This window comes from Haliotis asinina, chromosome 10 (assembly GCF_037392515.1).
Source record: "Haliotis asinina isolate JCU_RB_2024 chromosome 10, JCU_Hal_asi_v2, whole genome shotgun sequence".
Lineage (NCBI taxonomy): Eukaryota > Metazoa > Mollusca > Gastropoda > Lepetellida > Haliotidae > Haliotis > Haliotis asinina.
Window position 1 is genome coordinate 38,690,700 of NC_090289.1, and position 21,017 is coordinate 38,711,716.

Consider the following 21,017-nt stretch of genomic DNA (forward strand, 5'->3'; position numbering starts at 1 on the left):
AATGCCCAAAGCTGTAATGTGTACATTTACAAACTTGTCAGCATTCGACTGTTGTGTAAGTATACCACTATGTAGGTGCAAGCATCGGTTTCGCTGATGACGATGACGTGGGCGGGAGGGAGTGGGACAGAACAACAGAAATTCAGTCTGGCGATAACGAAAAACCCACACCGTTATCTGACAACAGTAGAAGGAGTTCAAAGTTTAATAATGATATGTTTGTAGGAAGGGTAGGATTATGATATAAGATCTATCCGTACGTCCCGGGTATATATAGCAGTAGTATTATCATCTCACTGAGCTGTACTGTATTTTATTCTTCTTTTATATTTTATTATATTTTACAGTATTAATCTTATAATATATTGTTTTTGTGTACAACATGTCCAATATGTATTTAGTGTCTCATTGGTCATTGATGGCCGGACGTACACTTGTGAAGTGGGTGGCACAGAAATGAAACAATTTCTTCTTCTACCCTACAGGTCTCACGTGTTTGAAATATTTCAATATACTTATAACACAAAAATGCTATGAATATCACTATCAAATGTTCGTTGACGTGCACACTCGGCACCCACGGATAGATAGATGTTCCATGGTAATGTAAAATATATTACGATCGCTTCACTAAGTGTGAAAACAGTTTCACAGTGAGTTTACTTTACGCTGCACTCAGCAATATCAAAGCCACATGGAGGCTATCTGTAAATGATCGAGTAAATCACTGAGTGTGGACCAGCCAGTCAAGTGATCAACCGCCTGAGCATCGATCTTCGCAACTGAGATACAATGACGTGTCAACCAAGCCAGCCCACCGATCCCGTTAGTCGCCTCTTGCGACACGCATGTGTTACTGAAGATAAGTTCTACCGGATCTTCACGGGTTCAACAGTAACCTTACACACAGAGTAACATGCGGTAACACTTCCACATTTCAATATACTTTCAGACAAGCAATCGGTCCAGCTAGCGCTACTAATATATCTAGTATGGACTCCATTACATACAGGAACATATACCCACCTCCACCCCCCACTCCCCACCGCCACCCCTCACTGATGGGTGATGAAGTGGTCATCCAGTTAGTTGTCCATGTGTATCAGCTATTGTGGCCACCTGATTACAAGGTGTAGAAGTTGAGCTACTGGGGACCCATTCTGCCCAAGAAATAACATTTCTGTTGCCAAAGATACCTGGCATTTCTAGTTACCACTAGTGGGGGTCATGGGTGGGTAGTCTCGTGGTTAAAGCATTTCCACGTCACGGGTACGATTCCCCGCATGGGTAAAATGTGTGAAGCCTATTCCTGGTGTCCCCACGCAACATTGTTGTAATATTGGTAAAAGCATGGTAAAAGCATACTCATTCACTCTGTCACTAGTTGCCATTAACAGGGCGAATAAAAAATGGCTTCGGATTATCCCTGCCATGAGACTCCATTATGGTATGGACAGTAAGTGAGTGAGTTTAGTTTAACGATGCACTCAACAAAATTCCAGCTATATATCGACAGTCTGTAAATAATCGAGTCTGGACCAGTGACTAACAGCATGAGCAGTTGGGACACGGTGACTGTCAACCAAATCAGCCAGCCTGACAACTGATCCTGTTTGTCACCTCTTACAACAAGCATACGTTGCTGAAGACCAGTACTAACAGGGATCTTTAGGGGCCTGATATTTACAATTTTACTTCCCTTTACTGTGGCAATGTTGCATACATGTATTTTACATATTTGTATATGTAGTGTTGTAATGAAACAATGTATTAACTTTTACTATGATGTACAGAATGTAATAAACTTGTTTTCAACATAGCTTCTGGTTGACTTCTCTTTAATTCAACTTCAGTATTATTTCACTCCGTCTGGGCAGTTGTGGTGTAAGATTGTACAGCCTGGGTCACACCTTTGTTTAAGAAAGGTCGTGTGTGATTAGTCTTGTGTAAAATACTACTGCTGAGCACTTCACCAGCACAGCACTCAAGCCACAGTAGACTGAATAAACCTAATGTTCTTACAGGTAAGTCATGCATTTTTTTATGTTTTCACAGCTATGCACTTGTGCATAGTACTCAATCAATTATTGTGAGATAATACTTCAATATCATCTTTATAATCAATGCATATATGACAAAAATGTGACTCAACTAGAACAGTAACTATCTGATTCACATTAACCTCAGTTCATCCTCTTTTAACTTTCATATTTTTGTCTTGGAGAATGAGTGAGGGTAAGACCTGCATCCCCTCCTAAATTTCATTTTGCAAGGCTAGGATTTAATCCTATAAAAGCAAACCTGGCTGCTGAACTAATTTTTTGTTTCATTAAAACATTTATATTATATTTCTGTATTTCACTTGTTTAACAAAATCTCAAATGTGATCATATTTCTTATAAACTAATGCATCCCGAATTATCTCCCTTTATGGCTGTTCAGGAAAGATCATGGCATAACCTTCTGTGTCTCATTCTGCCGAATGTTGAATGTTGTTGTTGAAGTTGAATGAAAAGTTAAATGAAAAGATCCTAAGGGTAATAAATTCGTCACACGCTGCCTCAGGAAATGGAAGGGGAGGATCCACCCTTTTGAAAAGGGTGGGGGTGGGGGGGTGTTGCAACACTCGCACGTACGCACCCACCCAGCGAGAGAGAGAGACAGACAGACAGACAGACACACACACACACACACACCACTCCCCTTTCAAAACACCATGTAACTAATATTCTAAGATGCTTCGGTGAATGATCAAAGGCGCCGACAGTACTTCATCAGCCATATAATATGCTCTTTTTAGCTTTGCATCACAATGGCTTGGCGTCACTGAGCCATTCTAGTCTGCCCTCTCATAATCGAATATTTTTGCATTACATCACAATGAAACTGACGTCATGCCCTCATACAGCCTGCTACAGTAAACTACTCTGTTACATCCCTTTGCATGGTTTGCAGGTGCATCGCTCAGCTAACATCACTGGTGGAAACATTAAGTTTATGTTGTGCGATGGATAAAACGTCTCATAGTTCGACTTGTGCAATCAGGGATACTCTACAACTACAACTACAACTCTCTATATAGGCTCCCTGGTGCAATCGTGGAATGTTGCTTGACTTGTCAGCTTCATCTGTATGTGCTGACTTAACTTATGTTGGTAGTAGAAATGCTATGTCCATATTGGCCCATATGGTTAAATTAATCTCAGATCTAATTATAATAATTTGGAGAAGATATTTAACCCGAATGTAAACCGTCACAAACTGTTTATCATTTGTTTTGTCTGGTAACCTTCCCGTAGGCCGGCAGACATGTCAAAGACACAGTAAGCTTTGTGCAAGGATTCTTAATTCAGGTCACCGACTCCATTGTTTAAAATTATCCATAGAAAGAGTTAAATTTGGCATCTTAACAAAGATGTAAAGTTTGCTCTACCCCAATGTGTTTTTTAAATGAGGTACTGTTTTGCCCTGAACTTTTTATAACACCAAAGCACTCGGACTACTCTTCATTCTTTAGTTATAATAGTTAAGCACAAAACTCTACTTGATTACAAAACACACTTGGGTAGAGCAAACGTTCCTAAATATATGACAAAATGAAAAACAGATATCGGCAAACATGATACTTATTTATTATGAAATCACAGTAGTTCCTGGATACACAAGACACAGACATGAAGTGTACAATAAATATCCTGGTAGTGTCTCAATACACAAGACACACATGATGGTTCATACATCTGGAAAGACACAGTCATACGTAATACTGGGTAGGGAAAGCTGACGCCAGAATGTGGTAATAAAATACAAGCCCATATACAATCATAATGTCCAATCTGTGTCACACCATTCTGATACACCCTGCCATTCCTTAACATAAATCTACCAACGATTACAACACAAATCTTGATTTTATTTATTTCAATCCAGTCCATTTCAATTCTAAGACCCATTCTAGTATCAAGAATGCATTGTGAAGGTCAACCTTGATGTTTAAGACCTCCTCAGTTCATACAGCAATACCAATGCTGGCATTTTACAAAAAGCTTCTAATGACCCACTATATTCTTTGTTCACTTGCTGAACACAGTGAAATTTCTCTTATCATGCTTTATATTCAAACTATGTTTTAGTTCATTTAGAAACAGAAAAATATAAGAGAAAGTAAAAAGAATAACAAAGTCTATCACAGTTGCTCTTATGACATAACAAGACCTTAATGGAAAACTCTGGACGGAATACTGACTATTTGTGAAACCCATAACACAACAAGAATTAACTTCAATAAAATATTTAAAATGCAGCACATCTATCAAACTGGGGTGCTAATCTTGAAACATTCATCGCCCTGAGAATTGTTAACTTTGATCATAGCTAATATGTTAAGAAGGGGTTTAAATAGTTTGTAGGGCTATGCATGTTTCAATAATAGCTGGCCTGATGTTTTCATCACAGTTTATCTGAAAAGATTTCTATTGGTCCAGTTGTCAAATTTGTCATGTTTGCTTTTCATAAAATGGTTTTAAGAGTTGATATTCAAAAGGATGTACCTTCAAACACAGTCATGTACATATTCACATGAACTAAACCCTTTTTAAAAAGATCTCAGAAAATTTTAAGTTCTCTGTGTTCAGTTTCTGTCCCGAGATTCTACAGATGTTTGAACAGTTTGTCCCAAAATCTTGTGATCAAAGGCATCATACTTCAATGGACTTACATGTGCATGATTTTTTAAAATGGAGAACTAACTCTGACAATATCTGATATTTAATTCAGTCATCGAAACAAGTTCATGTACGGATACTTATGATATAAAGAAATAATAAACTTCTGTTGTTGCTGATAAGACAAACAGAAAACTTATGCCAACTAAATTTTAAAATTTTACTGCAGTAAAAATAAATGATCAAGTATGATGTAAGCATTATTAGCAAATATATTTACAGATTTACATTCATACCAACAAAGAGAAAATATACCTCCAAATATTCCTGCAAAACAATAAGAAGTCATATCAACTGCACATATTAATGAGTGTTTTTCTGTCAACTAGCCTCTGAATGGCCTGATAGTTAGTATTGAACCTGGAGCATAGTGGGGGGCTTGTTCCGAACCATTATGGTGGGTGTACCAGGCTTCCTGTATGCCGGTTGGGGCTGGTTCATGGCAGACTCGTATGTTTTCTACAACAAAACACGTTCAGAATTAGTGTAATCCTTTCTTCTGAAATTCAACCATTGAGGTACTGCAGTGTCTGATCTTCAAATGTAAATTGTTGAACATGATGCATGTTTGACTGCTAGTTTTATATAGATGTCATGAAAATAATTTTAGACAGGTTCCTAGCAACCTGCAGAACAATGGGAATGGAAGATGTGAAAGTTTTTGTTGGAAGATGTTTTCAGAATCAAGGTATTAAGGTATATGACACAGGTCACAGAGTTATTTCCCTTGAACCAAGACAGTTACCTTGTGGATTTTTAACTTCTATTTCTTTCTGTTTGACGTTTTTGTATTGTGTGGAATGTCATGCAAGCACAACTGATAAAGCTGCTAGAACCTGCACTGAAGACTGAGTAAGTAGGGTGATGTAAGTAATGACTTACCCTCCTGTGTGTTCTCATCTGGGCATTGTAGAATGCAGCAGATTCTGGGTTGTTCATCAGCAGCTCCATCTGGAGGCGGTCAAACTTCTCCTGCTCATCTTCCGGCTGCCAACACCAGCAACAAAGGTGTGAGAGTTGTCATGAGAAGTAGAAGTGTGAGAACCAGCATAAAAAACAGACAACGTTGTTGTCATGTGAACATATGAAACAGAAAGGTGTGTGGGTCCACATAACAGACAGACACAGGTGGGAGAGTAAAGATGGGAAACAATTGGAAGAGTCAAATGGGAAAGAGAGGTGGAGAGTCAAGATAGGAAACAGATGGAAGAGTCTCGATGGGAAACAGAAAAGTGTGTGGTTGAACATGGGAAACATGAGAAAGGTGTGAGGGTCTACATGAAAAGAGGCATGAAAATGCAGAGTAATAGTGAGTTAAGCTTAACAGTAGTATTGCAACAGTGGAATCACAGCGTGTACCCACCATGGTGTTAGGGTTAAATGGAATGATGGTGCCTGGGCGGACTCCATGGCCGGCTTGCATACTGGTCTGCTGGTCATCTCCCTGGCTCACAAAACTCTCGTTGTACCATGTGTCAAACTCTGAAAGGTGTCGAGAAAGTTCATCACAGGAAAAGAGTAAAGAACATTTGTAATTGCAAAAGACAACACAGGCACTTGTGAAAAATTAAAGTTTCCTTCTTCATATTTTTAACAACCATGTCAACATGATGCATTCAATAACAGGTTAATCCTTAGCATTAGTCTTTATAGTAGTAGAATGGTAAAAATATTTAGAGCAACAACTGGTTCTCAAGCAATGGTATTACAGAAATGGAAGAAGCTGGATGGCGACTCATGGGTCAAAAATGGTTCAACAGTTTAGGAACTGGAACATTTAGAGGAAAGACTTTCACATAGCACTGACGCAGCAGTGTGGAACACAGGAATCCTGAAAGTCCTAAACCTGTCTTTTGTCATTATGTTTCCCATCCAGGACAGTTACCTTGTATGAGACGCTGCCTACACTGGTCCACCAGCTTCTGACAGTACTGCACTTCAGCCTTCAGCCGCTTCAGCTCTTCATAGTCGGTCTTGTATTTCTGTTTCAGCTCTTTCAGGGCCTGGATCTCCATGAACTCCGCTTCACTGATGATGATGTCACCATCCTCATTAAATGTGGGCCCTGTCAACATGCACCCGTGTTCATCAATGTTTGGTAGAAAGAACTAAAAGTTTACTCTAAGATTTAACAACTGTACATGTGCAGAGCCTCTGAGTAAATCCCTTCTTCCACCTTCCTTACAATACAGTTCAGATAATGTATACCAGAGGAAATGTGCTAACTTTACTGAGGCAGAATAATTCAGTCAAGCTGTAAATGAGTGATATTTTCTGACTTTCAAGCAGAACTGAAAATTTAAGATTGACAGGAAACGAGTGACAAAAATGTAAATGAAATGGAAACTGTCTAAACCAGCACTTGTCAGGCCTGAAGAAATAATCTGGTTCAGACAGTGTGCCACATTGTAGAGCTGACATGGTTACCTACGACTAGAAGTGAATGAGTTTTGTCACTCTGATATGCGTGATTGTTGAATCACAATAAAACATGTCAGCTCGCTAGTTACATGTGCAGGTGTATCCATGCTGAACTAAGACTAAATTGTCTTTGTTGGCACAGATGCAGTTTCAACGAAGGATTGATTGGTGACTCATATTTGGGTGATTCATTTCATGCCGAAATCCAGAATTGATTTATGCCGGTGTACGGACACTATGTATATGACTTGCAGGACAATCTCCAGCCATGTAACGTACCATTCATCTCCCTCTCTTCCTTCAGACGATCAAGCTGGGACCTGCTCTTGTCTATCTGCATCTTGACAGCATTAATCTGCCGGGCCAAGTCACTGTACGCTTTTGTCTTACTGCCCAGTAGCTCTGTATCACAAACACAAGATGATTGAAGATACTATGTCAATACGTAGACAATTTAGGAATCTGATGCAGTTCAGTGGTATGATCTCCTGAGTTCATACAAAAGCATACGGTGCAGCCAAAACCATTTTATGGTGCTTGTTAAGGCACTTCAACATGAGAAAGTGCCTTGTACATACCTAACTTGGAAATACTAATCAAAAACTTCCAGAACGTTTTACCAACATTCTTTCTGCCATCCCACACTCTCACCTTTGTTTTCCACCAGGATTCTGTTGATCTCACTACCTCTTTCCTGTTTAAATTCTTCAAATGCCACAGTCCTGCCAGGGGGTGTACTGTTGACATCACAATGTAGACTACATGAGATTCATGCAGATATATTCTTTCCTTTGTTATACAATTATTAGTTGTGTGTAAAAAAATTGCACCAGATCTGTTTGTTTGTTGTTAAATGCTGCTCCTAGCAATATTCCAGCTACATGTATATGGTACCAATCTGTAAATAATCAAGTTAGGAACAAGGAGATCTGAAAAATTCATTTTCCTCAGTTAATCAAATGCAGATGTTCACTTAATAACAATTGTACATGCAATCCATGAATATTCAGGCACTACTTTGAGCCTTTACCATTCTGGAGCTTTGTTACAGATTTAACACATGGGAACAGCAGGAATGTGTTCAAGTGAGGTGATTTCTAGAAGCTCAAAACAGTTCAGACTTTCAATTCAAGATGGAAAGAAGAAAACAGTGTGAGACAAGTTTTCAAAAGATTTTAGCTGAAAGGGCTTTTTACTTCTTTTGTCATCTGCTAACAAAATCTAAAACTATCTTGAGATAGTCCTTTAGTACACGACAAGAAACAAATGAAGTTAATCTACCTTGGCCGTGCTTGTTTCTCAGCACGAGTGGGAGGTCCCGCCGAGCTGACCGGTGAAGCTGATCCCTCCACTACCTCCTTGTCATCCTTGCGGGTGTTCTCAACCGGTGTGTGGGGGGACTTGGTGTCCCGATCCCCCTTGGCACTCTGGGATGGGGAGGATCCACTCTTCCCGCCAACAGGGCTGCAAGCAATACTGGAGGCTACACAACACATCACAAGACTTCAACATACAGATATCTGTCAATGACAGGTCTGTGTTTCAATATACACTCTGTAATGATATACAAATAAACAAGCACAGAACATGTGGTAAAACATACAACAATTACAGTCTGTGGTTTCATTAAACAGTTCAAAACATTCAAGTCTAAATTATCTATTGTAAACTCTGAGAATAATTTTCTTAGTGTGGAAGATTAAACTTTATTTAAACTGGTACAAGCAACCTCATTCTGTGACGAAACACAGGGAAATTGTTTCATCTGATACAGAAAACCAAATACACTGAAGACTAAATCTGCATTTTACATCCATCAACCAATGTTAGCATGATAAACCCCATGCCCCAAACACAAAACAATATGACATCACAGACAGCATACGTAACCCTGTACCAGTGTTAAACAAACAGAAGTTGTCAACAAATGTTACACACTGGAGTTAAGACAGTAGCAAAGATAGTACCACAGCAAACATGGAATCACTTTGTTCTTTATATGGTAACAATACCCTAGCAATGTGCTAACATTAGACTCTGTCATCATATTCAGATATTAGGGAAATGTCCCAGGTTTCAAATGATATATAACTTACACTTGGGCTGTTAATCATGAAATACATGTAAAACACCTGCTCCTGGACACAAGAAAGAGGAACACACATGCAGATCATGTTAGTATTGTGACAATGGTGAGATGGTTAATGGAGATGGTGCTAATTATTCTAAGCATGATATTCATGGAAGGCAGGCTTGAAATGTCTGAGTCATTACACATAGCCACACGGTTTTACATTTTGTCATCGATATTTCATAAAGGTGAATAAAGTTTACTTATTGTAGATGTAAAACTTGAATCTTAAACACTACAAAATACTGATTCCAGTTACTAGGTATTACAGTCATTACATATTGGTGAAAAAGGTAACAGAGGACAGGTGAGTATGTGTTTCTTCTTTGGAGACAACTATTTTAGCTGCTGAGTTAGGTGATGTCAAGTTAAGGTCGGCATGCTCGCACATCACTCATGTCAAGGGCACCCTATACCTGCCCACGGACATCAGCCGAGTCACTAATCTGGCTGCAGATGCTAGACTGGGGAAAGTCAATACACCAACAAGGTCATGTTTATCTACCAAATGTACACATGCAAATGAGATGCTTGTTTGTCTTGGCTCTTTAATGTTACACCCAGCAATATTCCAGCTATATGGTAGTGGTCTGTAAACAATAAGAGACTGGACCAGACAATCAAGTGATCAACAGCATGAGCATCAATATACACAAATGGGATATGATGACGTGTCAACTAATTCAGTGAGTCTGACCACCCAGTCCTGTTTGTCATCTAGGACAAATATGGGTTACTGAAGATCACTTCTAGTCCAGATCTTCACAAGTTGCAAATGAAATGAAGACAGAGTGATGAAATATATTGAAATAAATATGGATAAATATTGTCAATGATGAATTCCCTTGTGTAATCTTTAAATTTATATTTTAGTAATGAATTAAGCATGAATGTAGATCATTCATTGATGAAATACCCTACATGGTAATATTATGATCGCTCAATCACAGATGTGTTATATGTCAGTTATGTTGCTTCATAGGAAAATTATCACCATAATGACACTTTGTCACTGTTACGTTGTTACTAATTTCAAAAGTGGTCTTTCACTAATGAAACAATTTGTTTAGCTGTTTTCTTGTTTCACAGTAATAACGGAGTATTATGGATTCAAAGATGAATCATTATCACTTTTGTTAAAAAACAGAAACATTATCCCATGGCTGTTGTTTTGTCATTAATATGATAATTGAGTTTGAACAGGTAATATATGAACAATTAAGTGCACATTGTTTTGTCGACCCTATGTTCTAAAATTGTGCAGTTACACACAAAGACAACACAAGGAAGACTTCAGGTCTTCAATGCAAGCAAATGAATGAACAATGTGCTGTGCTGTGTCAGATGAACATTGAGATGCCGGATGCAATACACGAAAATATCAAAAACAACAAAATAAACAAAGACAAGTTCAAAAGGAATTTGTAAAAGTGAAGCCAATGATACTGAAGGTATAAAGTAAAGAGAGTACCTCTGCTTTCCTCCTCGAGTTCCAGTTCTCCGGTCCTTCTCTTTCTCCTTCTTCCTAAGCTGTACAACAGCTGATGGTTCTGCTTTGGCCGACCTTGGCGCTGTTCCAACGCCAAACCCGGAACCATCAGACTCCCCAACTAGTGATCCATCATCAGCAATGCTTATTCCGGCCTAAAAATTAGTTTGGGAAATCGTTCATCTCAAGCTGGAATATGGCTGGCCAATTGCTGTAGTAAATTTGGCAAGATACTGTCACATATGATGCCGTCGGTTACAAATGTATTCCTGTGCTTAAAGTAACACCTGGAAATTGGCCAACACATGATGTTTATCATCTAAGGAGATGTACTCCAGACAAAGTGTGATGGACACATGCACGCACGCATGGACGGACAGATTTCATATCACCCGTAACAAAGAATTTTTGTGATGTCTTTGGCATGTTAATTGGATCAGGTGTCAGAACAGATTTACAAATTACAAATTATTAAACTTAAGCAAGTATCCATGGCGCAAGAACCAATGCTGTACAGCCCTTGCCTTGAATCTGGGCTTTCACACTAAAAACACTTATATGCTATCTAAGGCCAGTAGATGTTGCTACTATACTCCTTTGCCCTCGTACCTGCTGTGCTGCTGCTATGGCTGCTGGATCAGTTCTGTCAATCAGTGTAAACTTCTGACGGAGCTTGTCCTCAATTGTTTGTGCCATTTGGCTGGAAGACACACACAAGAAAATCATGCTTATAAATGCACAATGCATGCCTGCTAGTGTTGGAATCAGTAGTAATTTGCTAACTCCAACAATCAATCAATGATCATGTTTTCCATTTCCTTGAGAAACCATGATTCAAACTGTTTTACTTTAAATTTTAAGAACCTATGGAAGTACAGGTGCAGTCTGTACTGATAACACAGGATGATAACTTAAGGTTCTCCAAAGAAACTGCCAATTCTCGAGTCAGGGGTCCTAAGTTACTGTCTGGTCAGGCTTTATTTAAGGTTCCTTGAAAGCCAGCCAACCCTACCCCCATGTCTTACCTCTTTTGGTGCCAAACCAAAACAGCTTGCCTTGAGGCAAAATTTCAGTTCTTTCATGGGAGTGTTCCCCTTTGGAAAGCAATTTCTGTTGAGATAATGTTTCAACAGCAAGGGACTACATTTTGTGCAGTGCAGGACAAGTTAAAAAATCAACCCTTAGCAGGGACAATCATTGTGAAAATTCAATATATTCTTATGTTTATTATCCTGTTATAGACTTACTGATATATATCCTTGAAGGATTCGTATGCACCTTGTATTTGACGTATATTCACAATCTGTAAAGTAAAAATATACATAAACCATTTTTTTAATATTGTGTGTGTGTATTCACTGTGTATCCTTGTAAATATTACAACCTGTTTGCCTGAAAGCACCAGTTTTGTCGGTATTCCTTCCCAATGAGCCCATTATGGACACATTGACTCAGAAATACAGAGACGAAAGTTCTGTCTACAGCTACAGTCATCACACGAGTTTGCAGAAACACAGAATCAGCAAGATGCAGACAGGGGATAAACAATCAGATTTATATGTGCAGTCATTGCTCTCATTCTAATATCCACACACCAGTCTTCCACACTTACTATATCCGTGTGTTTCTGTAACATATAGCAGCAGCCAAGCAAAACTAATACACCCAATGCATAAGCTATTGTACACATATACAACATTGTGTGACATAACCACTTTACTCAACATGGAAGGAGAGTAATGACAGCACTGTCAGTCCTGCTGGTTCCATCCAGTGCAGGTATTTCAACACACACTTCCTGTATATGTCCTGTCTACTTACGTCTACTTCATCCACCTCTCCTTGTAAGTAACTCTGGACTTGCTGCCGGATGTCGTACTTCTGTTGTTCTGACAGTTGTTCATATGATATCTGACTTCTGTTGGTCTGTAAAGAAACATTTTTACTGAAAAAAATCTTACCTCAACTTAAAACACAGAGAAATATTTCTTCACCAAAAAACTGATTCCCATAGGTAAGATCTTCAATTACCCTCTGCGTTACAACTGACAATGCCACCACACAAAATTGCAAGGGGTAAAAGTGGAGTAAAGCATCCAGAACAGCATATTTGGTTTCTGTATCTTGAAAAAGGTCTGTGGGTTAACTGTAATGAGCAACTACAACAAAACTCACCAATGTATCATGCATAGCCAGTTCTGATTTGAGATGAGAGATCTCTCTCTGGAGTTTCTTCACCAGGATCTGTAAGAAAGCAAATACATGTAATAAGCGTTTTCCTGGACAATGGTGAAATCTTTGTTACTTTAAAGCTTCAGGAGATAATAATGAGAATATTTAAACCGCGCCATTCCCAGGCTAGATATCCTGCTCAAAGCAGAATCTGATCATTAGTACCCTTTGTCACCCACGCTGGCTGTAGCATGCGGGCAGGTTAATAGTCTCACGACTTATTTCACCAGGTACCTATTTCCAACTTGTTGAACAGAGGCAATTTTGAACAAACTCACTTGGCTAAGGTGAGACCGCATGTATCACATGTGCTTTGTTATGGGGCAGGACTAAAGTCCTAGAAATTCTCAGGAGTCAAGCTGTCACCCATCCAACGGTTGTCCAAGCCCACCGCTGCTTAACTTAAGCTGGTTTGTGACCTTAGAGCTATGCACAGAACCACATACCACCACTTCATCACAGGATACTTATCATATAGGATGGAAAGTTTCAGGCGAAAACAGTGCACAAAATGAGTAGGGGAAGCTATCTTTTAAATCCCAGGACCATTAAGTAATCTGAATGTAATCAATTCCAAACGAGTATACCAGTAAATAACAATTGATAATGTGCTACAGGAAGGTATGAAGAAACAACTCACAGCTGGGTCATAGACTTCATTGACTGCCGGCTCACACATCAAACACATCATGCGAGTAGCAAACCTAAGAGTTGACACCTGCAATATTCATACATACAGTCACAAACAAAGCTTAATCAGTACATTTTGTTAAGTTCCACAGATCTCCATTTCAGCAATAAAATAAAATCCACAATTTTCAGTTTAAACCTTCCTGAAAAATTCATTCTGTCCAAAAGCATTATCTGACAATGTGATGAGCAGATATGATAAACTTAAAAACTTCATAAGGCAGCATAACGTAAAGCACTTGACAGTGATAGACTTTGTGATTGTTACTGAGGCATTGTATACAAATACTGAGTTTCTGGGTATTGGATTCTCAGGCAACTCACAGTTTCCTCGATCTGTGCTTTCTCCCCCCACATATTGGCTATGAGCAGGGTATTACACTGTCCCCCTATGGAATCCTTCAGGTAGTGTGTCAGCTTTGACTGACGGAATGGGATATGTTCCCGACGTTTGTCTGCCAGTGCTACTATGACTTGCTCAAGGAAGGTCAAGGACTTGTTGATGTACATAGCCTCTGTTTGGGTTTTCCCTGCAGACTGGAAGTAAATGCTTGATGAATGATGAATGATGACAGAATCGGAGCAGAAACTTTCCCATGGATTGTTAAAAGCATGTTCAAATGTTTCAGAACTACAGTTCATACACTCTTAAATAAAACAGAAAATGAGTGAGCAAGCCAATATGGTTTAACACTGCTTCTATCAGCATTCCAGCAATATCATGGTGAAGGATACCAGAAATGGGCTTCATACATTGTACCCAAGTGGGGAATCAAACCCACATCTTCGGCGTGACAAGCGAACACTTTAACCACTAGGCTTCCCCAATCACCCCTAGCATAGTAAACATGTTCAGAATTCTCTTACTTCAGGTATTACAATGAAGCCAAAGTTCTGTGTATCTTACCTTCGTCTTGCCTAATCTCTCTGAGCCTGCAAGATCTACAAAATTTAGCTTGGAAACTGTATATCTGGCATTTGACTGAACCCGAGATCGTGACTGAAAAAAGAGAACAGAAAAGGGGTATATTCTTACTGACAAATATTCACCTTATTCTAAAAATGAAATCCAGCTGTAATAGTTTTCATGAAGGAAAAATGTCCTGACATTCATTTTTTACTCACCTCAATATAGACAGTGAAGATACAGTGAGATCGGGATGACATTGTGTTGAGAGAGTGAGCTGCTATAGCTCTGTTTGTCTCCCCCTGAAATATCAGGTTGTCAAAATATATCAGATGTCAATATCCATTACTCATTCTTGTAAACATAACATAAAGAGACCTGTGTTTTATTCACCTTAAACAGAATTCGAATGGGGGCTTCAGTAGAACAAACACTTTAACATAGATCTGTCAGTTAAACAAGGGATCTAAAAGAATTACTTCCCACTTGGAACCTAAACACACTTTCCTAACAGTTTAATATGTAAGATGATCTTGGTTTAAAACTGGGCTCCAGCAAACCCATGTTTATCACAGGACTAACAATATCAGAACTGCTGACTTGGTTGAATATTATTATCATATCCAAAACAGTGTTTTTTCATATTAATCCCTACTCATTTCAATCTCTGGCTTATCAGTTCAGATTCAATTGATAACAGACCTGCCATCACCTAGTAAGAATGTTTGATTTTATGCCGCTTTAAGCAAAATTCCAGCAGCATCACAGCCAGGGACACCAGAAATGGGCTTCACACATTGTACCCAAGTGGGGAATCGAACATGGGTCTCAGTGTGAAGAGTGAATATTTTAAGTTACACCAACGTCCCTGCTGTCACACAGCATGGCATAGCTTCAATATTGCTGAGTGCAGTGTTAAACAACAAACACCACCATCCAACAACAAACTAAGTGACCATCCTTATAACTGTCAAGATTTCAGCAGAACTTCAGATAACCACGTCAACAGCCATACCTCAAATAACAGGTTGAGTGCTTCCTCTTCATTCTGTGCAAGATGACATGACAGCCCTTTAACAAACACCCCATCCTGGTTTTCAACAACGACCATTGTATCTGCTTGACTCTGGTTCCAGGATTCAGGAAGACTTGACAGCAGGTCAAACATTGACTCATTGTAGATCTCCAGATAGGAAACTCTGCAATAAGCATAAATGATTTCAGTAGTCAAAATTCAGAGATATTAATGGACTTGGAATAAAAATATACCATGTTTATACAAACACATTTTGATTTTATATAACTGTAGCAATATTTTCACACTTGCTTTTGCCAGTTAGGCCAGGCTTAAGTCTTCTTGTAATTATTAATATTCATTAATGTAGATTTTTATAGTGGAAATATGCATACAGATGTTCACTTACAGACGTAAATGCAGGGTTTAACAGATATGTTGATCCACAAGGCCAATAACAGTAAACATTAATCATTTCCTGTAATATTATAATCAAGGTGATCTGACAAGCTTATGAAATATCAAGTCTCTGAAATTTGTTTATGCCCAAGAGAATGATGAGACAGGAATATTTATGATGCAGAAGTTGAATTATTATTGAAATTTATACAAATGATCTTGGGTAATTATTGAGGACATTGTCTATGACATCAGTCAGTGTTGTAACATCAGTCCTGTTTTGTCAAACCACTGAAATATCACACCATCAACATCCTAAATACATGTTATGGTGCACTTGTATTCACAACTATGAATACAAAGACATTGTTACACACAATAATAACATGACTATACCACAATCCTACCATGACCTGTGAAGGTCCCGGGGTAGAATAGGTCTTCAGCAACCCATGCTTGCCATAAGAGGTGATTCTGCTTGTCATAAGAAGTGACTAATGGGATCAGGTGGTCAGGCTTGCTGACTTGGTTGACATGTCATCGGTTCCCCATTGCGCAGATCACTGCTCATGTTGTTGATCACCAGATTGTCTGGTCCAGACTTGATTATTTATAGGCCGCCGCCATATAGCAGGAATATTGCTGAGTGCGGCGTAAAACTAAACTCACTCTCTCACTCACAATCCAAACATAACCATGCAAGTTAGTTAACTCACCTGACAGTGATAGCCAGCTCTGGCCTTTCCTCAATTTCCCGGAACAGCTGAGACAGAGACCTGGGGATGAGACCTCTATGTTTGTAGTTCTCAGTGGCTCCAGTCATTGTGAATGTTTTGCCTGCGCCAGTCTGCCCATAACACATCACGGTACCTGCACATATACAAACAAGCTGAAAATAATTTGTCTGCATACCTAAAGTTCCTATGAGTTTAGAAATTCCAGTCAAAGATTCAGAACACATTTCACATTGGAGCCTTCACATCGATTAATATTCTTTATCAGTGTATATTTTATCATTGTAAATACTTTTCTCACATTTAAACACAAAAAATAATGTCAGCTAATTTTCTGCATGTTACTTATAATTTAAACAATTTAGAAACTTCTGATGAAGATTAATAAGAATATTGCCCTGGCAGGAAGAATAGGTACCACCAAAACAATTTTATGAAACTACCCTATAACAATGAGTAATTCATGAATCAATCCAATAATCCAGGTTGTGGCATCTGACTATTTACATGTTCTGATAAAAAAAATTAATTGCATTTATAATTACCATGGGAGCAAAGTCATAACATGTAAAACAACCACCTCATATTTTGATTTAACATAATTTAAATACTTTCAATTATCATTTAATATTTCATGTAATTAAGACTGACATAAAAAGAAATACATACCATTATAGCCGTCCAAGGCAGCAGTAACAATATCTGATGCCACTGTTCCAAACACTTCCTCCTGATTAGCATTATGGAATATTCCATCAAGTTTGAAAGACCAGTCTGAAATTTGATTGTTCACAACACCTTTCTTGGGGTCTCGTTTTTGGTGGACATTGATACTCTGAAACAATCAGTTAGATAACTTTGACTTCAACATGTTCAGATTAAAAAACTGTCAGGCTGAATGGGGCCCGACTCAATATTTTCTCAAATAAGCAAAGGAATAGTTTCGTAATAAACACTAATGACAAAAATGCTGCTGTGTTTCATCTGACAGTTAACTAAGATTACTCGTCATATATCCGCAAGTAGCTTTGTGTAAGGCATGGATACTAAACTTTTTGAAGCATTTATTTCAAATGTATCTTTGATCATTTAAAAGATGCAAATCAATAAACTTTACCTTTTTATCGCCCAGCAATTCAACATTGTCATGTGCGAAGTTTGCTGTTGGGCGAATCCTGCCCCATACTTTAACTTTCTTTCCCCTGTTGCTAGATTTCGCACTCATGATAGGCGTTTACTTCTAATTCTCTCAACAAAGTATACCATACACAGCTTCTCTCAATACCAATCCACCATATTTGTTATTGGGGTTGTTAGGATGTTTGCGCATGTGCGAGTTTTCCAGTTCTCGTATTACCACGCGAGATATCGAAATGATTTGCTTCCCTTACAACAGGTTATACCATAAGCACTGCGTCATCGAATAGCTCTAAAGAAAACAGGTTGCGTTGTTTTGCTTGTATTCCTTACCAAAATAATATTTTCTTATTTCTCTGTCATCTACTTTCGAACTGGAGAGGAGGGTGGATTCGGATTCGGGAGCCTCATGTAGATATACAGGATCAGAGTACCTGAGACTATCTAATAGATGGTCTCTGAGAATACGTGTACATAAACAGGCTTCCGTCTGCTGCCAGTCAAATGACCCTACAATATATGGCCCAGCACATTTGATCAAAATTTCCCACGGATTAATTCTATGTCAAACTGTCCCAGGGAACAGTTAAAATGACCTATATTTATTTTAAATGATTACATACTTACATAAATGCGTTGTTTAAGATTAGAAGATAACGTCTAACACCGTGTCCCATGGATCGCCTCTGGTTGTCTGGAAACATGAGTTGTTCGAGTTTTCACGAAGGAAAACGCCGAGTGGTGTGTGGTCTTGTACACAGAGCCCAGGTCACAAATCGGATGTAGCAACGTTGATCACGAAGACTTCGTGGATGGGGGAATGGCAACTCGACTCCTAAAAGTTAGCTTCAGTCCTGCCCGACAATAAAGCACACGTGACAAATGTACTCTCACCGTAGGCAAGGAAGTTTATTCAAAATTGCCACTGCTCACCCAGCACTGAATGGGTACCCGGTGGGGTAAGTCAAGGGACTATTAACCCATAAGTGTCCTTGTCATTTATAAAACAGGGTCAACTGCTAAATGCATGAATTCTTTTACACAACGTTAGGTGAAGCTTCCGATAGTGATTTATGTCACCATATGTAGTACTCATTCCTAGCGATCCACCCGTCTCAGTTTCCTGGAATGTCTCCCCGTGGAATGATTAAGAATACAAAAAAGATTTCTTTGGGTTGGCGGAGCCATGGGTGGGTGGGTATCAAACCTAAAGAACCACATCTCGTCCTCGTGATTACAACTCCCTGCTGGAATAGTGCTGAGGACTGAGCTCTGGGTGATCTAATATTTGTTGTGGTACTTTTGTTCTGGTTTGCCTAATTTAGTTTGTATAAGGCTACTGCTTTCGAAAAATGTGAACCAGTTGCCCCCCTTTATCCGCACATTGTGATTAGTTGTAGGAATACAGTACACAAATGGCTGCCTCCATGAAAGTAAATATTGGAGTTTTTACGCGATGTTTGATTTTAGTTAAACTTTGTTAATATGGCTTGCATGGGCTGATTTCACGAGACGATATTGCTGCAGTAGCGATAAGTACTGAAGATAGGTCAGAATGTCGGAGTCGATTCAACGTAGAAGTGGAAAGCAAAGGTAGTCAGTGTTTCATATTCTTATCACTGTCACATCAGTGGTCATCACCTGTCAAAACGAACTGTGTATCAGCTGAGGGTTATACGTCATTATTGTCAGTTGTTGTTAATCATTTTGATTGAAAAGATATCGTACGGTCTTTCGTGATGACTGACTCTCTATTTATGTACTCAAACATATTTGTCATTATTAATATTTTTCAATATCAATACCACGAGCCGTTACGGTTTACCCTTTTCATGCTTATTATTTTGAGTGTTGAGTATGCTATTTTGTAACTCATGGTAAACAATATCTTGTCATAATATCAATGTGAAAGATAGAAATAATGTTTTTACAGAAAACATGGAAGAAAAGCTAAGTCATTTCTGTGCATAGACATGCAGTGTCACCCAACCTGTTATCATAGTTGTTCAAAGTGACAAGCATGCATATGTCAGTTCAGTATTAATCATGCATATACTGTGTGTGTTCATGATATTTTGGGTTACCAGTTCAAATAGAAATTTCGAGTGTCATAGTGATCCTCTTGATGTGGAAAAACTGGTAGACTGCATAGTGATCATATTAAACTGCAACCCGTGAATTTGTTAGAACTGATCATCAATAACCCATGCTCATTGTAAGAGGCATCAACTGAATATGATGATCAGACTGGCTGAACTGATTGAGACAGGTCATTGTATCCCACTTGCGTAGATCGATGTTCATGCAGGTGATCACTGGGTTGTCTTGTCCAAACTCGATTATTTACAGACCACCATCTCATAGCTGCCACCCAAATGTTTTTACTATAACAGTGATGTCAATTGGCAATTGTTTGGATGGCAAGTGTCCATACCTTAGAACCACTGCAGAAGAGCTGTGTGATGTTAAATCATCCATGTCACAATTTACAGTTCTGCGTGCTGAAGAATTTATAGAGTGCATTAGATTATATACATTAGACATGAAGAAAATATGATTTCGACAACAAACAAATTTTCACGTGCATACCAAAACACTCAGTCAATGGCCAGTGAAGATAGGGTTTCAGTAACCCATGCTTGGTTGGGTTGACACGTGTCAAAGTATTCCAACTACATGATATGAGCACGATGAGTTAGTTTGCTGGGTCTTTCACTCGACCTATATTCATGTGAGCAATAACGCGGGTGTCTAATAATGTGGGGGGTTGTCCATGGACCCCAAGACCCGCCTTATTGCGAGGTACGACTGTATATGAAATGTGTAATAAGCTTGGCAATTTGCTGAAGTTGATGTAAACAAAAACATGCCCATTTGTTTTGTTGCTGTCAGTTGCTCCCAGGGGTTGCGTGATGGTGTCACAATGCACAGATTTCCACCAGACCCTTCAGTTTCTGCTAAACATTTTGTTTGTGAGTGCAAAGTAAGTGTTGCAGAAGCCTGTACACAATATATTGGGTGGTCCAACTCCTATCTCGATTCCAAGATAGAAGATACTATTTAGATTTGTTTTCATGGTGTAAAAAAATCAAAACTACTTACTGGTTATAATAAATGATTGATGTCCAAAAGGATTTT

General features: G+C 38.8%; 2 protein-coding genes across 4 annotated transcripts in view; one reads left to right on the forward strand and one right to left on the reverse strand.

Moving 5' to 3' along the window:
- Positions 1 to 3,608: 3,608 nt before the first annotated feature.
- On the reverse strand, positions 3,609 to 18,066 carry LOC137297782 (kinesin-like protein KIF9). 2 transcript variants are annotated; one of them, XM_067829728.1, is made up of 21 exons: positions 17,860 to 18,048; positions 17,412 to 17,577; positions 16,725 to 16,878; positions 15,610 to 15,793; positions 14,813 to 14,896; positions 14,595 to 14,687; positions 14,012 to 14,224; positions 13,638 to 13,715; positions 12,941 to 13,009; positions 12,587 to 12,691; positions 12,013 to 12,068; positions 11,375 to 11,465; positions 10,748 to 10,920; positions 9,693 to 9,740; positions 8,427 to 8,609; positions 7,797 to 7,882; positions 7,425 to 7,547; positions 6,610 to 6,789; positions 6,088 to 6,206; positions 5,607 to 5,711; positions 3,609 to 5,183 (listed from the first exon to the last, which is right to left on the reverse strand). In XM_067829728.1, exons 1-21 carry the CDS (start codon positions 17,965 to 17,967, stop codon positions 5,073 to 5,075), a joined length of 2,529 nt encoding a protein of 842 aa, XP_067685829.1. In that variant the 5' UTR covers positions 17,968 to 18,048; the 3' UTR covers positions 3,609 to 5,072. The 2 variants fall into 2 exon arrangements, with proteins under 2 accessions (XP_067685829.1, XP_067685831.1); XM_067829730.1 differs by lacking the exon at positions 9,693 to 9,740 and having other exon boundaries at positions 17,860 to 18,066.
- Positions 18,067 to 19,288: 1,222 nt separating this feature from the next.
- The window catches only part of LOC137298306 (alsin-like), a 76,672-nt gene continuing 74,943 nt past the window's right edge, over positions 19,289 to 21,017 (forward strand). For both annotated transcript variants that reach the window (XM_067830503.1, XM_067830504.1), the window contains exon 1: positions 19,289 to 19,472. In XM_067830503.1, coding sequence (XP_067686604.1) covers positions 19,435 to 19,472 — 38 coding nt within the window. In that variant the 5' untranslated portion in view covers positions 19,289 to 19,434. The remainder of the gene's footprint in view (positions 19,473 to 21,017) is intronic.

Coding starts and splice junctions, on each gene's coding strand:
- LOC137297782 (XM_067829728.1), bottom strand. CDS start 17,967: ATGAGTGCGAAATCTAGCAACAGGGGAAAGAAAGTTAAAGTATGGGGC. Junction 11,466..12,012: donor TCCTTCAAGGATATATATCA/GTAAGTCTATAA, acceptor TGTGTCTTCCAG/CCAAATGGCACAAACAATTG. Junction 9,741..10,747: donor ACTCGAGGAGGAAAGCAGAG/GTACTCTCTTTA, acceptor GACTTTCCCCAG/TCTAGCATCTGCAGCCAGAT.